Raw genomic sequence first — 22,174 nt, forward strand, 5'->3', positions numbered from 1 at the left:
TAAGGCATGTTTGTTAAAACTAGTTATATTTCCTAATCAAACGGATGCCTAGTCCTGGCTTAAGCTAATCCCTGTCTGGGAAACCACCCCATAAAGTTGTGTTATATTTAAATATTATTTGATGTGGTCTTTATAAGCACAAGATATCTCAGTTTATTGGGCAAATTTCATCAACTGACCCACGACCATGTGTTTTCTGAATGGTTTTAGGTAGGATGGTGGGAGAACGGGGTGTTACGTCTGAGATACCCTGCATGGTCTCGCTACAGCCCATTTCTGCAGCCACCCGATGATGCCCAGCACCTAAGGGTTGTGACCCTGGAGGAACGCCCATTTGTTATTGTGGAGCTGGCAGACCCTTCTTCTGGAACCTGCATTAGGGACTCAGTGCCATGCCGGCGGCCTCTCAATGCCACGTTAGTACTGATCACACTGTCACTGCTATTTATTATGGAGAGAAACTGTATGTATTGTTTTATTAGGGTAATCAAAGGAGTTTCAAAATTAATTTGGTTTAGTGAATTATTTTTTTATTTGTTTGTGTTAATTCTGCATGAATTGTGAACTTGAAGTCACCCTTCATCTTTAGCAAATCTGCAGTCTCACTTGTAGTCTGTCCACAGATCTACCGAGCAATATGAGGAACTCGGATGCAAAAGCTGCCACCTCCGTAAAAAATTAGATAATTATATTATTAACCTAATGCTTTCTGCATGTGTTATATGTTAATCAAATCTTCAAAGCTTCAGATCTGCTTAGTCTGATAAAAAATGCTCATTTACAAAAAAAAATGTCAGATATATTAATATTCATATATTAATTTTCCTTTTGTAATGTCCATTGATTGTTTTTATGTAATAATAACATTATGGGCTCTATTTTAACGATCTAAGCGCATTGTCTAAACCGCACGGTCTAAATTGGCGTGTCTGATGCCACTTTTGCTTATTTAATGACGGGAAAAATAGTTTGTGTGCACGGTCGAAAAGGTTGTTGTTCATATTCTCTTAATGAGTAATAGGTGTGTTTTGGGAGTAACGTGCAATAAACCAATGAGAGTCTTATCTCTCATCCCCTTTAAAAGCCAGTTGCGCTGGCGCTATGTCTAATCCATATTTAGATGACGGACTTTGTAAACTAAAAAACTAAGTGGAGGAGGAAGACCCCAAGTTTAAGAATAATGTTAAAAAATGTGTTGTTTTCCATTTTTACTTTTTTGGATTAAAACCTTTAAAAGCCTTTTTCTTTCAGTCATAGAAGTACAAATAGCAGGCTTTTAATTGCTGTAAATGTATTGATATCCTACATAATCATTGTAATCTCATAAAATAATTTGCAGATATGCAAGAAAAGGTTGTTCTCTAAAAATACAAACAAGAGATAAAGAATTTACAAACGTGCCGAGAGCTGAAGCATTTCAGCACTCGGACAGCGCCATGTTTTTTTTTAAAGCATTACTTAAAGCTCACGTAACACACGTTGTTTCTGCATTTCTGATGTTAATCTGGAGTACCTATAGAGAAGTATGACATCCTTTATATCTCAAAAGAGTCTTTAGTTTAATCAGATTTATAAAAGAAAGATTAGCTTTACCGAATCTTTCCGATAACGTACGAAAAAAAAGGAGGAGTTACTGTATACCGCGGGAGGAGCGAGTACGAGTCATGCAACACTATACAACATGGTTTTAACTTATGATTCACTACATGTTCGTGTCATTTATATAATATGCACGTGACTATTTCCAACATAAGACAGAAGTCTTACTTACCGCGTGCAACTCGTCATGACCCGGTTGGGAAAATCCACCGCATCAAACACACAAGCAAAACTCCGCTGCTACCCCGGATAATAAACTATATCCATTGTTTCCATAAGGCTGGATTTCTTCTCCTTACATCCAAAAACGCACTTCATCTTTTGTGCCATTGTTGAGTTTTGAAATTAAACAAAGCTGAGTGGCGTGATAAGATGTTTGTAAGCTCCAGCGTCTCCCGCTGATTGACAGGTGGGCGGGGTTTTCCGGGGGAAGTGCCCATATAAAGAAGTGATACGTATCGAAAACCCCTGAAACGTCAGTTGGACCTGTAATCGAAAAAAAACGTTCCAAAACTTGTGCGAACCCTGGCGAAGTGCATTCGGCACAGAAATACTATTTTGCATATATAAGTTTTGACACTTTGCCTACGTTTAGCATGAGGAAACAACTCTATAACTGTGTTAATAAGTCAGAATGCTTGAAATACCATTGGACCACCCCTTTAAAAACGGTTCTCATCTCACCATATCCACAGGTACAGAGTTATCATATACAATAAATCTGTAAGGTAGCATTTAAAAAACATTTAAAAACAGTTGCATTTGTTTAAAGCAAAGCATTTATTTACTTAACAGGCTACAGGTGAAGCAGCTCTTTATGCCTTCTAACATCTCATAATTGGTTTTCATTTATGTCCAGGAGACGCAATAGTAATCTTTTACATTTCAATCCTTTAATCTTTCATATTTAAAAGCGTTTTGTGCTGCTGCGCCTTCATGTATGTGATAAGCAAACCCGCGTTGTCGTCCCGTTTATAGGCACATATTACTAACGTGCTCTTTAAATAACAAAAACCATATTGCACCAGGGTAAATAGCGTAGTCTATTTTAGTTGCCTCAAAAAAGCAACACGACAACAATGCGCCTGAACACACCAAATTGGGTGCAAATGCATTTGCTATTTAAACAACGTGGCGCTCAACGTGAAAATGATAATTGCGCCGGGTTGAAACTACAAAAAGACACTTGCGTCGCACATTGCGCCGGGTGTATGATAGAGCTCAATGCCTTTAAATTATCTTTGTGTGAAGATTTTCCCAGCCATTTTTTGTTTGTTTGTATATGCAGTTAATTATTTGCCATCGCATGTAAAATCCAAAACAGTCCCATACTTCTCAAGTTGTATTAACTTTCCATGAGAAAGGCTGTAAAAATGGCCTTTATTTCCTTAGAAATAAAAACTGTCTAATTGCTCTCCAGTCATCTGTCATATTCTTTTATCTTTGCCTTTATCACTATATTTCTTGCTTTTCCATGATGTCTCACTGAAGTTCCAGGGGCTAGACTTGACTATCTTAGCTTTGCAATTGATCACATGTTCTCTCTCTCTCTCTCTCTCTCTCTCTCTCTCTCTCTCTCTCTCTCTCTCTCTCTCTCTCTCTCTCTCTCTCTCATTTTTTGTTTGCCTTATGGTGAATTCTGCTCATGGTTAGCCATTATGTTACTTGTCAATCTGCACAAACTCTTGGAGTGTTCACATGCCTCTGTGGATGCTGCCTCACTTGCTTTCACACTTCTCATGTGAAAGCCTGCATTTCATCTCATTATATAATTCTTGGTTATATCACTCAATTATACAAAGACAACATACTCCTCACAGACCACCTTGTCACTTTCCTTTCCCCTGTCCTCTGTATCCTTTCATTTATCCTTTGAAACTCTCTGTTGGTAACACTATTTCTCTTGTATCTTCTCTGCTGACATCACGGAAAAAAAATCTTATTTGCAATTGTCAACATAAGCATCAAAATTTGAGTTTTGTGGCTTTTAGTCCATGTTTATTAGCTTATTTTAACCAGACCTTTACTGTCTTCTTTGAAAATGTACATACTGATGACTCATCATCATGCACTATAGATTTTCTCAATGCTGTGTAGAATGAGAATATCCCTTCCCCTTAAAAAGGTTTCAGGTAAAAAAGTGCATGCGCCATTTAGAAAGAAACAAACCCGTTTAATGTGTCCCATTTAACTTTTGCATTCAATAATTTGTCAACACAAAGCAATTTTATTAAAGTTAATTTTACATTCTGTCTTTCTGATGACAGTGCACTTCAGGAAGGGGTGGCGCCTATGAAGCAGTGCTGCAAAGGATTTTGCATTGACATCCTTAAGCGACTGGCCAGAATTGTGGGCTTCACTTATGATCTCTACTTGGTGACCAATGGGAAACATGGGAAAAAGATTGATGGAGTTTGGAATGGGATGGTGGGAGAGGTGAGCGAGGCTTTCTTGTCTTTTGCTACTTCAAACAGATCATGTTTGTTGTCCTTCCATCAGTGCCTCTCTGTATTCACCCCACTCATGAGCGAGTGCCCTGGATGCACTGTCAGCGATATCCCTGAGAAGACTGCACTTGCATATGTAAATATAAGCGCTGAGTAGGGAGCGGACTACAGATTAAAGCCAAGACTGCTATTCCCTTTAGTATTAGTAGTTATGATGATCAAACACTAGGATTATGGGATAGAAAAGATGTTGGTGCAGTGCGTGAATGAAGAGGCTGCTGTGTAGAGACAATGTGAGCATGAGCTCTCTTCCAAAACCTGCTGAGCTGCCCAGTAGCTTCCTTTTATGATCCTAGACATTATAGTACCTCATACCAGACTCATTTAGAAATGTTCTGCGTGTGCCGCACAAATATAAGCAAACTTATTTATGTAGAACCTGAAATACGTTTTTTTTTTCTTATAATGTACATTTATCTCAGTTTATGTGCTATTTTAAGTAACTTTATCACTTAGCTTGTCACAATGCATTTTCAACAAAGTAAATGCGGCTTTATTAAAAAAGCTAAAATTGCAATATATTAAGATGCAACAGCCCTATTGTGTTGCCTCTTTAGGAACCTCACCAGGTCTTGGAACTAAGCAATTTTGCGGGGTTTTTTTTTGGGGGGGGGATAATATTGTGTGTGTGTGCTGTGTGATCTTTCTCTATGTAAAGCATTTGAACCTAATTTCAGCATATTGTGTAATGTGACAGAGGTCACTTGTTGGTTTGTTTGATGACTGAATTCCCACCCGTATCTGCTGACCTCCAGAACTACTGTAAGACTCAGAATCCTTTTAACACAGCGGCAAGGGATTTGGTTAATGGTTCACCCACACATACAAGGAGAAGTGCAGACGTAGCCAAGACAGAGCCCTGAAAGCAGTCAACAACGAGCTGTGATGGTGTGTGTGTGTGTGTATGACAGACAGGAGGTTGTTGTTTCGAGAAAGAGACCCCGCTGTGGTGTTCACACCCCTTAGTGATGCCCGTCCGAGACAGTTGCTAGGAAATGGAAACGGCTCTTTTCAATGTCTCGTTCCCTCGTCACTCATCTGGTCTTAATATTTCTCATGTTTTCTTATATGTCTTTTATGTCTCCTCCAGTGTTTTTTCTTCTCATATTTTTCTCCTTTGTCTCTCTTTTTGTCTCTACCATGGATTTGTTTCGAAACCTAGTGCGCTGAAAGCTGCCTTCTAAGGTTGCATCCTTACTGAATCTTATGGAATTAGTGACTAAGTTCGAAACGCTTTGGGATGCAACTTAAACCCACACAGATTGTTGATCGTAGAAAATTACCAGAGAGTTGCTATAGTATCTTCTGTGTGAACGCAAACATGTCCTGGGGTTGATCCCGGAATGTCATGGGACGCACCCTGTGTGAACAAAAGGCAGGAACAAGGGTGAGTCATAGTGAGGATGCTTGTGTTGTCAGAATGATATAGTTAAGTGCACACCCTGATGTCCTGTCTTTGCGGCGTTTACAGGATGTGTGTGAATGGATGCACAAATTCCAGAAAATCTGTAGCAATGTGAATTAAACAAAAGGTCACACGAATAGTGCTCCTTAGACAAAGTTGACATATGACAAAATAGTTTACTGTTATATTGCGAGCACATCAAACGCAAAGCATCGCGTTCTGCAATCTAGACTTCTTGCGGGATTTAACTTCATGTCATGCTAATTTTTTCCTTGCACGAAGACCCGTTTGGGGCGAATTGTGTGTGTTTTCGCGAATGCATTGACTTTGTATGTAATCTACTGGCGCAAATCATTGAATTCGCATTTGGTGTTTTTCCCCCCATTAGAGTGTTACTAAGCTATATTTTGGTATACAGTGTATTTATTCCCAAAGATTCTCAATGGTTCAGTCTTGAATGAATATGGGGTATACTGCTGATTTCTCATTTCCTCTTTCTTGTTATTTCTTAACATGGTTTGTTGCAATGCATCATGGGGGGTCCTTACCACAAGGGATACCTGCAATACTGCCTTTTATTTTGGGCAAAATTAGGGTGTCAACAGAGGTCACGGCACTGCAATGGAAGAAAACACATGCACTTAGTAAAAACATTTTCATCAGCTTAACAACACGTATGCTGCAAATACTGTCAATAGAACCAAATGGAAAAGGCTTGTGACTTAATATAAACACATAATGGGGCAGTTTCCCGGACAGGGCTTGTCCTAGTCCCAGACTAAGGGCGCACTCACATTATCCAAACCAAACCAAACCATGACCTAGCGCGATTGTCACCCCTCCCTACTCCCCCATATGCACGCACTCACACTGTACTTTTATTGATCCGAGCCCGGGCGCGCTTTCGTCATTAAGATGCGATTGTTGCACTCTGGGGATACCAAATATTTATTTTACATCTTTAAAAAATCTCATAATATGAGCCCTTTAAGATATCCTGCCTTCCTCAAACGCATTCATTTTGAAAAGCGATCCCTGATTGGCCAGCTATAATCTGTAAGTTGGGATTGGCCTGAATACCTCTGACGTCAGCTGGAAATGTGGCGCTCCTTACCATGTTTGAAAGATTCACTCACAGTGCTGACAGGAGTTAACTTACAGGATGTGAGTCCGAAGCAGGAGGAATTAAAATAATGTTGATCTTGTCTACATCACCAATCCCAGGAAGTAAACTGTTGCCTACAATCCCTGTGTTTGTTGTAGTCCCAGAAAAGATATTTAAATTGGTAACAATCTCACATCATCATTTACCTTGAGGTGTGTACCTTTTGCATATGGTTAACATGTACTAATACACACTTACACACCAAATGTAAAACCATGAATCGGACAATAGTTGCTCTTTAACATATATCAGTGCCATTGTTTTGTCTCAGTATTGTTTTTTGTAAGGCATGTCTGTGGAAATGTCCTAACATAACTAAGTGTTAGTCCTGGATGTCCAGGAAACTGACCCAATGTGGCTAAAACACTGTTTGAGTAATTATTTTTGTATGAATATGAATAATGCTGCAATCTGTCTGCAATAATCTATTGCATATTTTTCTGTGTGATGTGATTTGAATCTGGCAGAATATCACGTTGCTAAAATCTCACAGAGTATGGGGCCGGACACAGAAATAACAAACAGCCTCAGCCGAGTTCATCGCTTGTTTGGCTCCTCTTGCAAAGCATTTCCGATGTCATCTGTATTTGGTGTTGTGGGTATTTGCAGTGCATGTGTTGTTAAACTGATGAAGGTGACTTCTTATTTGCTGGTGCTTCTTCTATTCGCATGTGTTTTCTTCCATCTGCAGTGCACAAGTATTGCAACCTCTAGTAATATCCATGGCATTGGGAGTGCTCCTATGATGGCTATAAATGTTGCAGCTCACTAGGTTTTGAAACAGGGTGTCATTCTTCCTCAAAATTTCTCTCACCCTGTCTCCCTCATTTGCTTTCAGGCTCTTTACTGCATATTTTGATGCTTAGCCAATCAGCTGTCAGCACAGCCCCTGTAGGCGCAGTGCTAAGGGTTATTTTCTCAAGCTGCGAGCGTGTGCGCGTGCAAGCAGCTTTGATCTTCTGTCTCCGACAGGTCCACATTTCCCCTGTGCTCTGTGCTGGCCTGCAGCATGACCAGGGCTGCAGCTCGCTCGCTCGCTACTAAACAACTTCATCAATGTTCTTTCCACGGTCTCTGCAGACCAACAACCATGCAGGGTCACTTTCCACGAGGACTCAAAACCCATCACTACACCACAGATGCAGAGCGGAAATTATATTACCTGAGCAAATCCAACACAGATGCGCACACGCATATATAATATGCACGGTAGGCACGTGTGCATCTCGTTCAAATCAATACAGCATTCAAGCTGTCAAAGGAGATTTGGAAAAGCTTGTAACCTGCATGATTTTAGGCGGTGACTCAACCCTGTATCGGCACCGTAAATCCTATTCCTCTGCATCATGGGCTTTTCACACCGTTCGAGAATATAAAACAGAACTCGGAGAGAGAGAAAAGAGCTCAACTGGAAAGTAAAGATGTTAATATTGTCCCTTCTTTTTGGTATTCCTCGACATGTTTCTCTCTGTATGAGGTATACTGTCTAGAGATGGATAACCTGCCTCCTGTAGCGTCTATGTGTGCCGGCGTCTTAGTACACTATCTGCCCCACCAATTTATGGATACTGGAATGCGGCCAGTATGTGGAATGAATATTAATTAGATTTGGAGGCTGGAAGAGGGTTTCTGAATTTGCAGATAGGCCACCTGTTACGCGCCGCATATGGTCCCTGTGTTCAGCCGAAATGCTGATTCCATGCTGTGGACTCATCTCGGTTGATGGCTCCGCTGTGAGTGTCAAGTTCTGATGTAGGTAATCGAATAACTTAAATGCAGTAAGTTATGTTTAAAGTTTCACTTCTGTTAGAGCCTTGGCGTGACGTTTGAACTTTGGCTCTCGCGTCTGGCTTATTTCTTTCCCCATCCTGTTACGACTTCATCTCCCTATGATTTCAGTGTGATAAAAATGAAAAAGTAAAAATAAATGCATTCACTTTATTCTGTTTACTAGGTTGTGTACAAGCGTGCAGACATGGCAATCGGTTCCCTCACTATCAACGAGGAGAGGTCGGAGGTTGTGGACTTCTCCGTGCCCTTCGTGGAGACGGGCATCAGCGTCATGGTCTCTCGTAGTAACGGAACCGTCTCCCCCTCTGCCTTTCTCGGTAAGTCTTTGCCCCGTCAGAGCCGTAATGCTTCGCATTTGACTTTAATCAGTCTCGGCTGCATGTGATTATGATGTATGACTTTTCTGGTATTGGTGCGTATCATTTCAGAACTCATCAATCAGACTTACAGTTCCCTTTCAAAACAAGCTATTTATCACACTTCAGTGAAAAGCACTAAGTCAACATTCTTTAGGAAGATTTTTGCGTTAGTTTTTTTTCTACTAGAAATATGTTTTCAGAAGGATCTGCAAAGTGAGAGGATGCATTATAAATCTCATAAGGCACGTATGGCATGGTTTTAAGTCACTAGTTGCCATGGATACACTCATACTCTATTAGTGGCCATTTACACGACAACAATTTCGACCAGAGCGGAAACGTTTGTATGCAGTTTGGCTGTTTGTTTACACAAAGACATCGTTTTACAGTCCTGAAAATGCGAACTATTACTATGTCCGAAACCGCCTACTTTAATACTATATGGTAGGTGAAAAGCAGTAGGTGAGGCTAGTTGTGTGTCCATGTTTGTAGTATTCGAAAAAAGCAGGCGAAAAGTACCCGGATAATCTACTGCTTCCGGCAAGATCCTAAAGTATGCTTTTGATGGGTACTTGACTATCCCGTGAGCCTCCGGGAGAGGAGTTATCCAACAAAGAAGGAGAAGGAGAGGCATTGTTTTATTAAAAATGTCCGAATGCAGTAACACGGCTCTATTTAAATGCAAAAACACATATTTAAAGGCAGGGTCCATGATCTCTGAAAGCCAATGTTGATATTTGAAATCACCTAAACAAACATGCCCCTACCCCAACAGAATCTGGACCTTCTTTTGATAGACCCGCCCCACACATATGCAACCCAGGCAACGATGCCGGTTAGCAGACATATGACGACGTATGTCATGTGATGTCTCAACATGACAGATGTAGAAGATCTGAATTCATTCATACTATCCATAATTTTCATACTATATAGTATTTACTGTTTAAACGGTCCATGAGTTATCTAATTCAGTACTAGCTGTCACAGTTTGCGATTTCGGACGCAGGGTATGTAAATGCGTATATGTGATAATGGTGACGTCATGCGCATGTGTTTATTCAGTGTATAGGCATGTGGGAATATAGACGTTTCATCGGGCATTTGCGTGTTGTTGCGGTTACGCATCTGGATGGAACTAAACTTCCGATCTCTGTTTATTTAATGGTCTGGCTAGTGACTAAACTAAATTCTGGAACAAATACCTTGTCGAAAATAGCAAATGTTTTGGTTACCTAAAGACGAGGTGAGACGACAATCATAGATCAACGCTATGTGAAGAGAGGTTTGACAGCCATCTGTAGTTAATATTGCATACATTAATTTTACACACTAACTTTAGCTCATTTGATACACTTAAGCTATAATTTGAACTAAGATAATCTACTTGTAGGGCTGGGCAAAAAAATTGGCTGCGATTTCATCAGTAAAGCCGGCTCCGTGATTAGTAGTAAATCGGCATCACCTTCTTTCAGATGGAGCGGCATTTACTACGGAGAGTCAAATTTCACAGAGAAGCTAGGCAAAATCACATACATTATCGGAGGCGATTGTCCACGATTATGAACGTGATTTTGCCTAGCTTCTCTGTGAAATTCGTCTTTGTGTAGTAAATGCCGTTTCATTTTTTTTCTGGACTGCGTTTATGAACACTTCTCCGATAATGTTTACAAAATTTTGCCGCTTAATAGTCCAACTGTATCGTCTGTACAAGCAAAACTGATCAAAGCTTTAACCATCTTGATTGTTCATATTTATCGCTCTGTAGACGAATGCACCATCGCCACCTACTGGCCTGGCTAACGTCATACAGCAGATTTAATAATAAAGGCATTTATGGGACTGTAACTATACAGTACAAATTTGGAAACTGTTAAATGACTTTTGCTCCTGTTATTCAAGTGTTTATTTGAGCTAACCAATATGAAAGATTGATGCTAAAGCTAGTGGTTGCTATTTGTTTCCGCTTTGTCTTAAAGTTGACGGGTTTGTGGCCAACAAAAATTACTTTCCTTCACTGTACGACCAAGCAGAAAATGTAATATCTCCCATTTCTAAAAGTGGGCAGACATATCCCCTCCAGCTAAAATAGTTGCTGTACTCGTGGTGTGTATGTTATCCCTGGTCTGTGATGAGCTCAAGTGAAGTAGCAAAAATGTTTATGATATCTCTCTGTACTCTTCCCTCTGTGTCTTCTCTCAGAACCCTACAGCCCTGCTGTGTGGGTGATGATGTTTGTTATGTGCCTGACTGTTGTGGCTGTGACCGTTTTCATCTTTGAGTTCTTCAGTCCTGTGGGGTACAACCGCAGCCTTCAGAGCGGCAAGAGTGAGTCTGGTCTTCCTCATCCACGTACAGTAACCTTTTAATAAGGTCACGTTTTAGTAGACTTTTGCTTTGCTTAAAGAAGATAAATGGGCACAGTTGTTTTGTCTGCGAGTTTATTCAGGAGTGGTAATGGCTGTGCTCACCTCTGCTCTTTATTGGGCTTGATTTTTGTGGTGCAGGCAGTTTCTCAGAAGCTCATGTATAATAAAAGACTGCAGACTTTGCTACTGTGCTATCTATCGCTCTCCCTTTATTGTTTGTTTTCTTCTTCATTGTCCTTTGGCACAGACACTCATGTGCTCAGGAATGAAGGAATCATTTTTTATACTTTTGAGAAGTTTTCTTTCTTTCTAAAAATACTTTCTTATTCATACTGAATGCAAGAACAAAATGCTATGTGAAGATGTAACTATGGTGTTCAATTTGATGCAGGTTCCAATAACACCTTTAACCAACCTGATCTCACGAATTTTCGTGTTATAGTCACAGAATATTTTGCTTATTTATCCGTGTAATTGTCACGGATCTCCACATTTTTCTGTGCCCGTATCACAGACTTTCGTTTCCGTGTCAGTTTCACGTATTGGCTACTCAATTGTTTTTCCTATTTTCTTACCATTTTCACGTGGGTTTGGGGTTAGAACGACTTTCTGTAACATAAAATGACATCCTAACCCAAACCCAACTCTAACCCTAAGGTCAGGCGACAATTGTTTAAAAATCCGGAAAAAAATAGTTAACCGTATTTTTCAGTCTATAAGCCGTTTTTTTTTTCATAACTTGGCTGGTGCTGCGTCTAAAGGGGGTCGCACACAGGACGTGTAGCTCAGTGCCGCGCAACGCCGCACCGTTCTAAAAAACTCAAACACATTGCTTTCTATGAGTATACGCACACTGGCGCCGACAGGTGGCGCCTGTCCGCGCCACCCAGCTACGACTCAGGAAGTTGCTCAAATCCCTGTCGCACCACAGAGCGCCACTCACATAGTTTAACATCATATTTGTCCCAGATCATTAATGATTAACATTGCCAATTTTTTTGCACTTTGAAGTAGACTCTATCTGATGAAGCTCGTGCTATTTAATGTGCACTTCCGGTTTACGATACCTCCGAGTTGTCCTAGATGCGACGCGACACGACGCTGAGCTGCGCGGTCGGTGTGCGACCCCCTTTATAGTCAGGTGCACCTTGTAAGTCAGTATGAATTCATTTTGACATTTATGAGGCAAGAGACAACATTACCATCTACAGCCGACGTATGCTGCTTCTGTATTTATGTAATTCAATGGATTCTGTAATGTAGAATGACGAGTATGCGCACTTCATGCTAGTTGGCTTGTTTGTTTAATTTAGCGTATTCAAACTTCCAGGTAAGTTCTGTATGCTATGGTTTATGGTTTAAATAACTGATAATATTACTTTAAAGTACAGACATCTATTCAGCCTGCTGTTCTGTCTGCTATTGTTTAGTTGAATAACTTGCCTTTACAGATTAAATGTCTGTTCTTCGCCTTGGATTTTGTGAAATAACTTTCTAAATAAACGCGACGTATCCACTGCGATGTTATTTCGTCTTAATGACGCATTTTTGAATGATGCGGCTTATACTGCGGTGCGGCTTATAGTCCGGAAAGTACGGTAAACCAATAGTTAAAGTGACATCCTAATCCAAACTCCAAATCTAACTCCAAATCCAGGTGAAAATGGTTTAAAAATAGGAAAAACAATTGAGTAACCAATATGTGAAACTGACACGGAAAAGAAAGTATGTGGTACGGGCACGGAAATGCGTATATATAAGCAAAAAATTCCGTGACCATACCACGGAACTTTGTGAGATCATGTTGCATTTAACAATTAAACCCTTTTGCAATGCATACTAACTATTAACAATCTTCTTTCTTTCTTTCGCCTGTTTTTCTCTGTTAGAGGCCGGAGGTTCTAAGTTCACAATAGGAAAGTCAATTTGGCTTCTGTGGGCTCTGGTTTTTAATAACTCTGTCCCAGTAGAGAACCCCAAAGGAACCACCAGTAAGATAATGGTTCTCATCTGGGCATTCTTTGCTGTCATCTTCCTGGCTAGCTACACTGCCAACCTGGCTGCCTTTATGATTCAAGAGGAATACATTGATACTGTGTCTGGGCTCAGTGATAAAAAGGTACGGTCATAGGTGTATTTACAGCCACATCTGAAGGTAGAGCGTGTCTGTTAGTGCCTGTAGATGAACATACAGCACAGAGCTTTCATGATTCAGGATGTTATTCCATCATGGATTTCAGAATCAATACTCTTCACGACCACTGAGACTAAAGCGATATTGAAGAACCTCAGATTGGCAGCAGTTTCAATTGGTAACTAAGTGGATTGAGCAGCGTGAAAAAGGCATACTGTACTAGTCTAACTGTTTGGCTTTATTGTAAAGCAGGACGCTTGCAGAGTCCCATTAGTGACAATGAGACTAATTTTACAAAAATATAATGAATAGGTGACATTTAAAATTTAATGAAATGTGTGCAGTAATAGATACAGATTTGTATACATGTACAGTACAGTTATGTGACAGCCTGGTGTCTCCTTGGCTCTTATTTTAGATGACAAGCATCAGTAATACAAGACCTTATTAAAGCTGACAAGAACAATAAGTATAATTTATTCTCAATTTTCTGGTGGCATCCAAAAGACATAGTAGACAGTCTGCAGTATTACAGAGGTCTGAGCAGGTATTGCAGAGGTCACCATACAGTGAATTTGTGTGCAGTTAAGTCATTTGGTGTTTTTTGTGGAAATGCTCTTGATAAGGTTAAGTGCTGACCTTGAGTAATCTAAAAGGATGCTTGAGAAAATACTGTTGTGCTGTTAAATGAAAGCATTTCTATATACCAAAAGAGAAAAATATAAACTATGCTACAATAAAAATTAAAGCAATTTTACTTGAGGTCTCCTTTGCTCGTTCTTAGTGTCTCACATTCATTTTGTAATCTTTTTTTTAAATGTAAATAGTTATCCCATCTGTTTCACCGTTGTTGTCTTTTGTTAAACGCAGAAGGAACACAATGTTCATTTCAGGGTTGCCGCTCTGTATGTTGTTCAGTGTTTATGATGTATTATATTCAGTTTTGGCAGCTGCTGTTGCTTTAGACCTGTTTGTAAAGCACATTCGCTCACTTTCATATATTTCTTTTTCAATCATGTTGATTCTTACAGTGTATTATTCCAGCTCTGTTTGCTCACTAATTACTACTTATCCAGAATCAAATGCAGCATTAATTTCAGTCAGTTTTTCCTCCTCTCTCAGTTTCAGCACCCGACAGAGCAGTACCCTCCTCTGAAATTCGGAACGGTCCCTAACGGAAGCACAGAGAAAAACATCCGCAGTAACTATCCAGACATGCACCAGTACATGATCAAATACAACCAGAGAAGTGTGGAGGATGCCATCTCTCACCTCAAGTCTGGGTCTGTGATGACGTTATTACTCATTTCTCACTTTCATCACTGATGTCCTCTTTTCTTAACCTTTAAAATGCATACCTTGGCTCTTTAGATTTTGTCGCATGACTAATGTAATTTCAAAATATAGTGGCATATGCTTTATTTGATCACTAAGGACCCCTAAATTTAATAATGATTGACGTTTGATTGATTCCATTTAAAGGCCATATATTATGCCCAATTTTACTAAGTGTAATACAAGTCTTATGTGTTCCTGTGAAATTTCAGCTCAGAATACCCCATAGATCATTTGTTATAGCATGTCCAGAATGCCCCTATTTGGGTGGGAGCTGTGTGTACCTTTAAAGGTCCCGTTCTTTCTGTGTTTTTGAAGCTTTGATTGTGTTTACAGTGCGTAATATAACATGTGTTCATGTTTCACGTGTAAAAAAAAATGTCGTATTTTTCACACAATTGACTTTGCTGTATAGGGGTGTAACGGTACGTGTATTAGTACCGGATCGGTTCGGTACAGGGCTTTCGGCACGGTGCACATGTGCACCGAATGGCTTAATGCAATCTTTTGTGTGCAGAACATAGGTGGAACATAATATGTTGTGTGCGTTTCCACACAAACGTATTAAAGGAATATTCCATTTTCTTATAAGAAAAATCCAGATAATTTACTTACCACCATGTCATCCAGGGTGTTGATGTCTTTCTTTGTTCAGTCGAGAAGAAATTATGTTTTTTGAGGAAAACATTGCAGGAATTTTCTCATTTTAATGGACTTTAATAGACCCCAACACTTAATACTTAACTCAACACGTAACAGTTTTTTTTCAACGGAGTTTCAAAGGACTATAAACGATCCCAAACGAGGCATAAGTGTCTTATCTAGCGAAACGATTGTCAGTTTTGACAATAAAAATAAAAAATATCCACTTTTAAATCACAACTTTTCGTCTAGATCCGGTCCAGCGCAACCTAACGTAAATGCGTATTGACGTAGAGAGGTCAAGTGTTACATATATAAAACGCACATTTGCGGACCATTGTAAACAATAAACTGACACAAAGACATTAATTAGTATCAGTTGACATACAACAATGTCAGAACGATCCTCTTTCAACATAATTGTAAACACTGGGGCGGAGTTTCACGTTCGTCCTCTGTGACCTCTTGACGTCATGACGTATTGCGTGGGGTCACGCTGACACATCACGACCGGATCTAGACGAGAAATTGTGGTTTAAAAGTGGATATTTTTTATTTTTCTTGTCAAAAATGACAATCGTTTCGCTAGATAAGACCCTTATGCCTCGTTTGGGATCGTTCACATACTAATGTGAATGTTGTTGCATACTGACACTGTGATTAACAAAAATACACATCAAAATATATTATTTCTTTAATTCCTCAAGGAATTGTAGGTAATGTCCATAGACTGAAAAAAGATGTACATCGTATCTCTATAGACTTCCTGTAAGACAATTAAGCCAAACTATCTCAAAAATGGCTGCTGACATCAGTTTTAAATGTACTTGCTACTAAACATCATGTAAACATGTTATTCCTGTTTAATCAGGCAGTGCTTGTTTTTGAGAGAGAGAGAGAAAGGGAGAGAGAAAGTACATGATATTTAGATTAGATTATGAAGATTATGTCTTTAATTTCAGATTTAACTGCTAAGCATTATATAAAGAGCAAAGTTAGTTGTTTTACATGTCTATCAGATTCTTGATTCCTGTTTAATTATGTGGATAAGGTTGTTTGAGAGAGATAGAGAGAGTACAAGAAGGCAAGCTTGGGAAATGAATTAAATCAAAGCACCCAGCGCTGATTATAAAATACTAAAACTACAAATTATTTTCCCTGTAATTATATTTAGTTTTTTTTCCATTCTCATTGTAGTGCACAATAACAGTTTTGTTTTTCATTCTCTTGAAAATGTTTCACAAATTGTTTTCATCTATGCATTAGTTCTCATAAACAATAAAAACCTTCTTTCCAACATGTTATCTAACGTGTCTCTCGGTTTGGTTCTCTTCCTAACACCTCCCCACCCCGCGGTGCTTTCGCAAACAGGAGTTCCTTTACGATGTGCTTACACACTTTTTTTCTCCTCCCACACTTTCTCACTATTTAACATGAGTTGTTAATCCACACCGTAGCTTTCCTGAGCCCGTTGTATCCTTATCCAATTTTAGCGAAAGTGATAATATAATGCCGCGCTGCAAATTCTCTCTTTTTTTTCTTTCAGTTTATCCCCCCTAAACACACACACACACCTCTCACGCTCTGACTCTGTCTCTCTCTCTGTTGTTTCCGCAGCAAGCTGGATGCCCTCATCTATGATGCAGCTGTGTTGAACTACATGGCTCGTAAGGATGAAGGCTGTAAGGTAATGACCATCGGTTCGGGGAAAGTGTTTGCCACGACAGGCTACGGCATCGCCCTGATCAAGAACTCCCGCTGGAAACGTCCACTGGACCTGGCCTTACTGCAGCTGGTGGGCGATGGTGAGGGTCTGAAGGTTGTGTGCTGTCAAAGAGGGGGCTAATATTAAGGAATTGCATTATGTAGGCGCATTTAAGCTATTAGGGTGGAAAAGATTAAAGAATTTTTTTATGCATATTTAACAAGAATTCTGCTTACTACCCTTTTGCGTAATCCGATTTACGTGATATGATGCAATATGTATTTCTGTTGTCTGGCAGGTGATATTTGTTTGTGCGCTGACTGCTATCAGGCTGTTTACTGATTTAAAGTAGATTATAGCATTTTGTTGATAATAGGAGGGTAAAAGAAATAAGACTCAGTCTTGGGAATGACAAAAGTGCTACAGTAAAAAGAGAGAAATTATGTGTGCTTTTGTGTTTATGTCCTTGAGATTCTGGGGCAAATATAATTGTTTATTCTGGCATAAAACCTGCACACTGTCCAATAATTACCCACAATCCAAACAATACACTAAATGCTTTAAAAATAGTGCTGTACCGATTCAGTCAAGTAATTGTTTTACTTCAGCTGCTGCCTTGAATATATCAAATATAATCATTATTCTGTAGGCTTAGTTTTTTTCACGAAACTTTCCGCTATTGGCCTACCGCCAAAAAAAAAAAACAAGTTTGTGTACATTTTCTATTAGTCATGGCACATCTAATGATCAAATAACGGAGCGCACTGTAACCAGCCACATACAGAAGCGACCGCAATCCATTATTATTAAATTCCTTTTTTTTTGCTATTGTGTGTAAATTTATAAAAAGGTACAAGTGAGATGTATTTTGCGGGATTGGCTATATCTGTCAAGGATAAGCTTTTGTGGATTTGCAGTGTCTGCGTGAAACAAATTCTTTAATTGTCATTTATGCACCCTCCATCCTGCCCACACATATATACACAAACACATGAACACATTATCTATCTCACACAGTGCTTCGTTTCAACTGGATGGTTTGTTTGATTGCTGCTTAAATCCTCCGGTTTCTAGTGTCAGATAGAAAGACTGTGTGTAAGAGAAATAATGTGTATATATGCCAGGTTCCCACAGTGAAAGTCGTCACAGTGGTGCCAGCTTTCATTAGCTACCAGCGCTTGCTTTAACAGCCGAACAGCTTTACATGTGAAATGAACAGTGACTTTTCTATTTATCTGGTTGGTGTTCGGTGAGCTGTGGATATTGTGTGTTATTTTCTGAAAGTGCTAAAGACACGTGGTGCCCTCAAAACATGCCATTTGTTAAGCTATTTTATTTAATAAAATTAAATAACTAAGTGACACTATAATACAGTTGTGTTTTTGAGTAACAAATAATGCGTCAAGGATGTCGCTTTTTTGTAAGAGGTTCTGCGTGAAGGCTTAACAAAACAATTTGATACTGGCACACTTGGATTTATTTGAAGATCTTTTGGGAACCTAATGATAAGTTTGTACCACATGTGAGGTTTTGCAGAAAGCTTATTGGAGGCAAATGTTAATTTCTGACTGTGGTCACATGGATCCTAGTATAACGCAGATGCATTAAACGCAGATGTAGTTTACCAAAAAATGAAAATTCTGCTATAATGTGCTCGTGTAGTTTTAAACCTGTGTGAGTTTCATTTCTTCTGTTGAACACAAAAGACGATATTTTAATAGATTATGGTACTCATTGGCTTCCATGGTATATGTTTTTCCTACTATGAAAGTCAGTAGTACCATCAACTGTGTGCTTACCATCATTTATCAAAATATCATCTTTTGTGTTCAACAGAATAAAAGACTCACACAGGATTAGAACAACATGAGGGTGAATAAATGATGACAAAATTTTCATTTTTGAGTGAACTATCCCTTTAACATTAGTATGATGGTTAGGGTGGTCCTTATTTTTCCACTTTTCAAAGTTTAGGGTCTCACACCACCAATATGTTTGAATAAATAAAATAAAAAAATTCAATATTAATTAATATTTAGAGGTTTAAACACATTTGCGTACTATGTGATACTTTGTGCTATAATTGTTTAATAATATATACTTCTGGCAGTAATGGACTTATTTGAGCATGCTCCATGCAATTAAGACTCCTGTTTTAGTTTTGATATGTCTTTCAAAGCAAGAAAGCTTCAGTGTGAATGAAGCACATTAGACAATATACACTGAGACATTGGCTGAAGCAACACGAAGCAAGTGCGCTATATCATTACTCGGATAAGAAGAGACTGAAATAACTGGAACAAAGTTATTCTCCAAGAAGCAAGTTTTATGTGTGTTGTGCGTTTTTAAATGATGCAGTTTTTCAAAAATATGTGATTTCGAAAATTTTCAAAGGCTTTGGGCAAGCTCTAGATATTGTAGGAACAATTTAAAATTTTGCACAATGTGTTTTTAGTGATATCCTTACACATTTAGGGGGTGAGAGATGAACATTTAAAAATTTTTTTAACCCATTATAAGGACCACCCTAATGATGGTGCAAACTAATTTCGTCTTAAGCACTATTCGGACGGGATTAGTTTTCCAAACGACGTTTGAGTTTCAACATGTCCCTCACGACGTCTGTGATTTTATGTATCGATTCGGATGGGATTAAAATTTTCAGGCTATTCCAGAGATGGGAGTGTCTGTTTCATGCATTTGGCTGTTGCAGAAGATCACGTGCTCTGGATACGCGTGTTTGTAAGGTTTGATATTTTGCTTTAAATGTAAAATTATTACAGAATATACAATTTATTAATTTACTTTTAACAAACCAAAATAACTTATACAAATCCTACTAAACTAAAGTAGCCTATGTGTTTTATATAACTGGCTGCTTATAATAAACCCAATAAAATGAAGAAATAATGATTAATAACAATTTATTATCTTTATTAATTAACAATGCCATTCCGGAGTTAAACCAAATAAGGTTGAGTTTACCTTATACTGATATTACAGTGGCCAGTCTTAACATTGTTTGATTTTCAGCTCGTCTTGATTTAATTATTTTATTTCGCAGAATGAAAAAAACATCCATATCTGAATGAATGGGACTCTGGAAGTACAATATATGCGCGTTAGTAAGACCTTACGGCAGATCACGTTGGCCAAAAGATATTGCGGGCAAACACAAATATTTACATCCGGACGGGATTGAATTTCTCAGAGGACCTCTTGAGTTCGGTGAAAAACAGTAGGTAAATTGCTCTGGAATTCTTACGGAGGTCGTCAAAGAAAAACACAGACATGGCCGATTCGGATGGGTTTAAAAACATAGAGGACCTCTGAGAAGCACGATTTTCTCAGAGGTCCCGCTTTAAAACTAATCCCGTCCGAATAGGGCTATAATCCTGTGGAAATTTTACAGATTTTTTTGTTTTGGAAATAAACGGATTCCATGAATTCAGTGAATTATTAAATTATACCCAATGTCTCTTTTTGTGAATTTTTGGCTTCGGATGCATGTTCTGTATTTGTTTATTCAATGAGCCCACATAAGTCAATTATCCAGCAACTGTAATAACACTATAAGTAATTGATTCAACTGTGCCAGTTCAATCCCAGGAATTAACTCTGATCCTGAGCGTGTGGGAAGTCACTATGGACTAACTAAATCGTTTGATGTCGTTTTTGTTGTACTAACCACTAACTGCAAGCCAGTTGCAGCGATTACAAATTGTACTTTAAGGTTTCTTTAGAGCCTTTATAAACCGTAGGCAGCCACTTGCCCATCTGCAGCCTTTTCATGTCTTTAAAACACTGTAGGTAACCTTATATTGGTCAGCGCCACGTAAAAGCACTTCTTCCCTGCTAAAAGCACTATGTTATTTTATCTCAGGGCCAACAGCTTTCTTCTGCACTGAATTTCTCAAATAGGTGTCCTTTAACCTAACAATTTCAACAACTCATTAAAGAGCTCGGAGATGCCTCGGCAGTTCAGATCTTTTATAAAGGTTTTGACCTTTAAGGCTGATCCAGAAGCAGCATTTGCTGTAGTGTGATAGTGGTTCGGGTCAGGGTGGGATCAGAGGGGGCTGCACGGAAACAGCGTTGACCACATGTCACTGACTGGCTGTCTGCCTGAGCTTAAAGACCTTGCAAAAGTATTAGCTGTTCAAATGTGTCCACTTAACCATGCCAACCCACGGTCCATTGCCAAACAGAAGCTGTTATGACGAGTAGAGGTGTGAAAGCATGTGTATGTGTGCGTTTGAATGTGTTATATGTGCGAGAATGTATATTTGCTAATGGGTGTGCATGTGGGTGTTTATTTGTGAATTTGCATGCAATTGTGAGGTTGTGTAAGTGTGTTTATGTGTAAGCATATATGCACACTGTGTATATATGCACACACAGTATTACACGCCTGCTGAGTTTGGCTGTGGTCACTGAAGTGGTTTGCCAAAGCCACGGGCAGGAGTCTGCGAAGGAGGTGAATGGACAGCGTCGGAGCGAGGCAGCGCACGGTTCCCGGCCAAGCTTCTGCTGTTATCTGTTCAAGTCCCACATGGGATTCAGTGTCGCGATTCTCTGTCTACGCTTCTGCTGCTTTTGTGTAATGTTTTATGTGACGTGTCCACGGCACCTCATCCACAATGTGATGAATGCCTGCAGGTTACGCTTGCGGGACAGTTTGTTTCGATTGCGTAAGAGACACGTGCTATAATTCAGCCTTTGTAAGAACAGAACTGCCATTTAAGGTGTGATAGGTGATGATGTGCCTTTATTATGCTGCATATTGAAAGGTTAACTGTGAAATTGTCCTGCAGTGAATTACATTCTTAAAAAATAAAGGTGCTTCACAAGCCATACAAGAACCATTTTTGGTTAAATGGTTTCATAAAGAAACTTAAACAACCATCTTCAGATTATAAAAATGTAAGAAAGAAATGGTCAATATGGCATCGCTGTGAAGCACCTTTATTTTTATAAAGAGTGTACACGACACTGTTTTGCCATAACCCATGTTAAGATAACCTACTGCTCCTTCATTGGCCATTACCTGGTATAAAAGCAGTGAACGCAGCAGTGCATACCTCAGTCTAGTAGGGTCTGAAGTAACTGGCAAGCTCATCTTTCTGTAGATAGAAGGTGTTATTCTGCTTTTCTCTTGAGTTT

The 22,174-nt window shown here is 39.2% G+C and overlaps 1 protein-coding gene across 3 annotated transcripts in view; it reads left to right on the forward strand.

Annotated features, from left to right (window-relative positions):
- grin2db (glutamate receptor, ionotropic, N-methyl D-aspartate 2D, b) overlaps positions 1–22,174 on the forward strand; it is a 115,104-nt gene that overhangs the window by 81,605 nt on the left and 11,325 nt on the right. For all 3 annotated transcript variants that reach the window (XM_073872006.1, XM_055209772.2, XM_055209771.2), the window contains exons 7-13: positions 211–416; positions 3,867–4,035; positions 8,631–8,784; positions 11,029–11,154; positions 13,085–13,314; positions 14,452–14,612; positions 16,924–17,111. In XM_073872006.1, coding sequence (XP_073728107.1) covers positions 211–416; positions 3,867–4,035; positions 8,631–8,784; positions 11,029–11,154; positions 13,085–13,314; positions 14,452–14,612; positions 16,924–17,111 — 1,234 coding nt within the window. The remainder of the gene's footprint in view (positions 1–210; positions 417–3,866; positions 4,036–8,630; positions 8,785–11,028; positions 11,155–13,084; positions 13,315–14,451; positions 14,613–16,923; positions 17,112–22,174) is intronic.

Source organism: Misgurnus anguillicaudatus, chromosome 10 (assembly GCF_027580225.2).
Source record: "Misgurnus anguillicaudatus chromosome 10, ASM2758022v2, whole genome shotgun sequence".
NCBI lineage: Eukaryota > Metazoa > Chordata > Actinopteri > Cypriniformes > Cobitidae > Misgurnus > Misgurnus anguillicaudatus.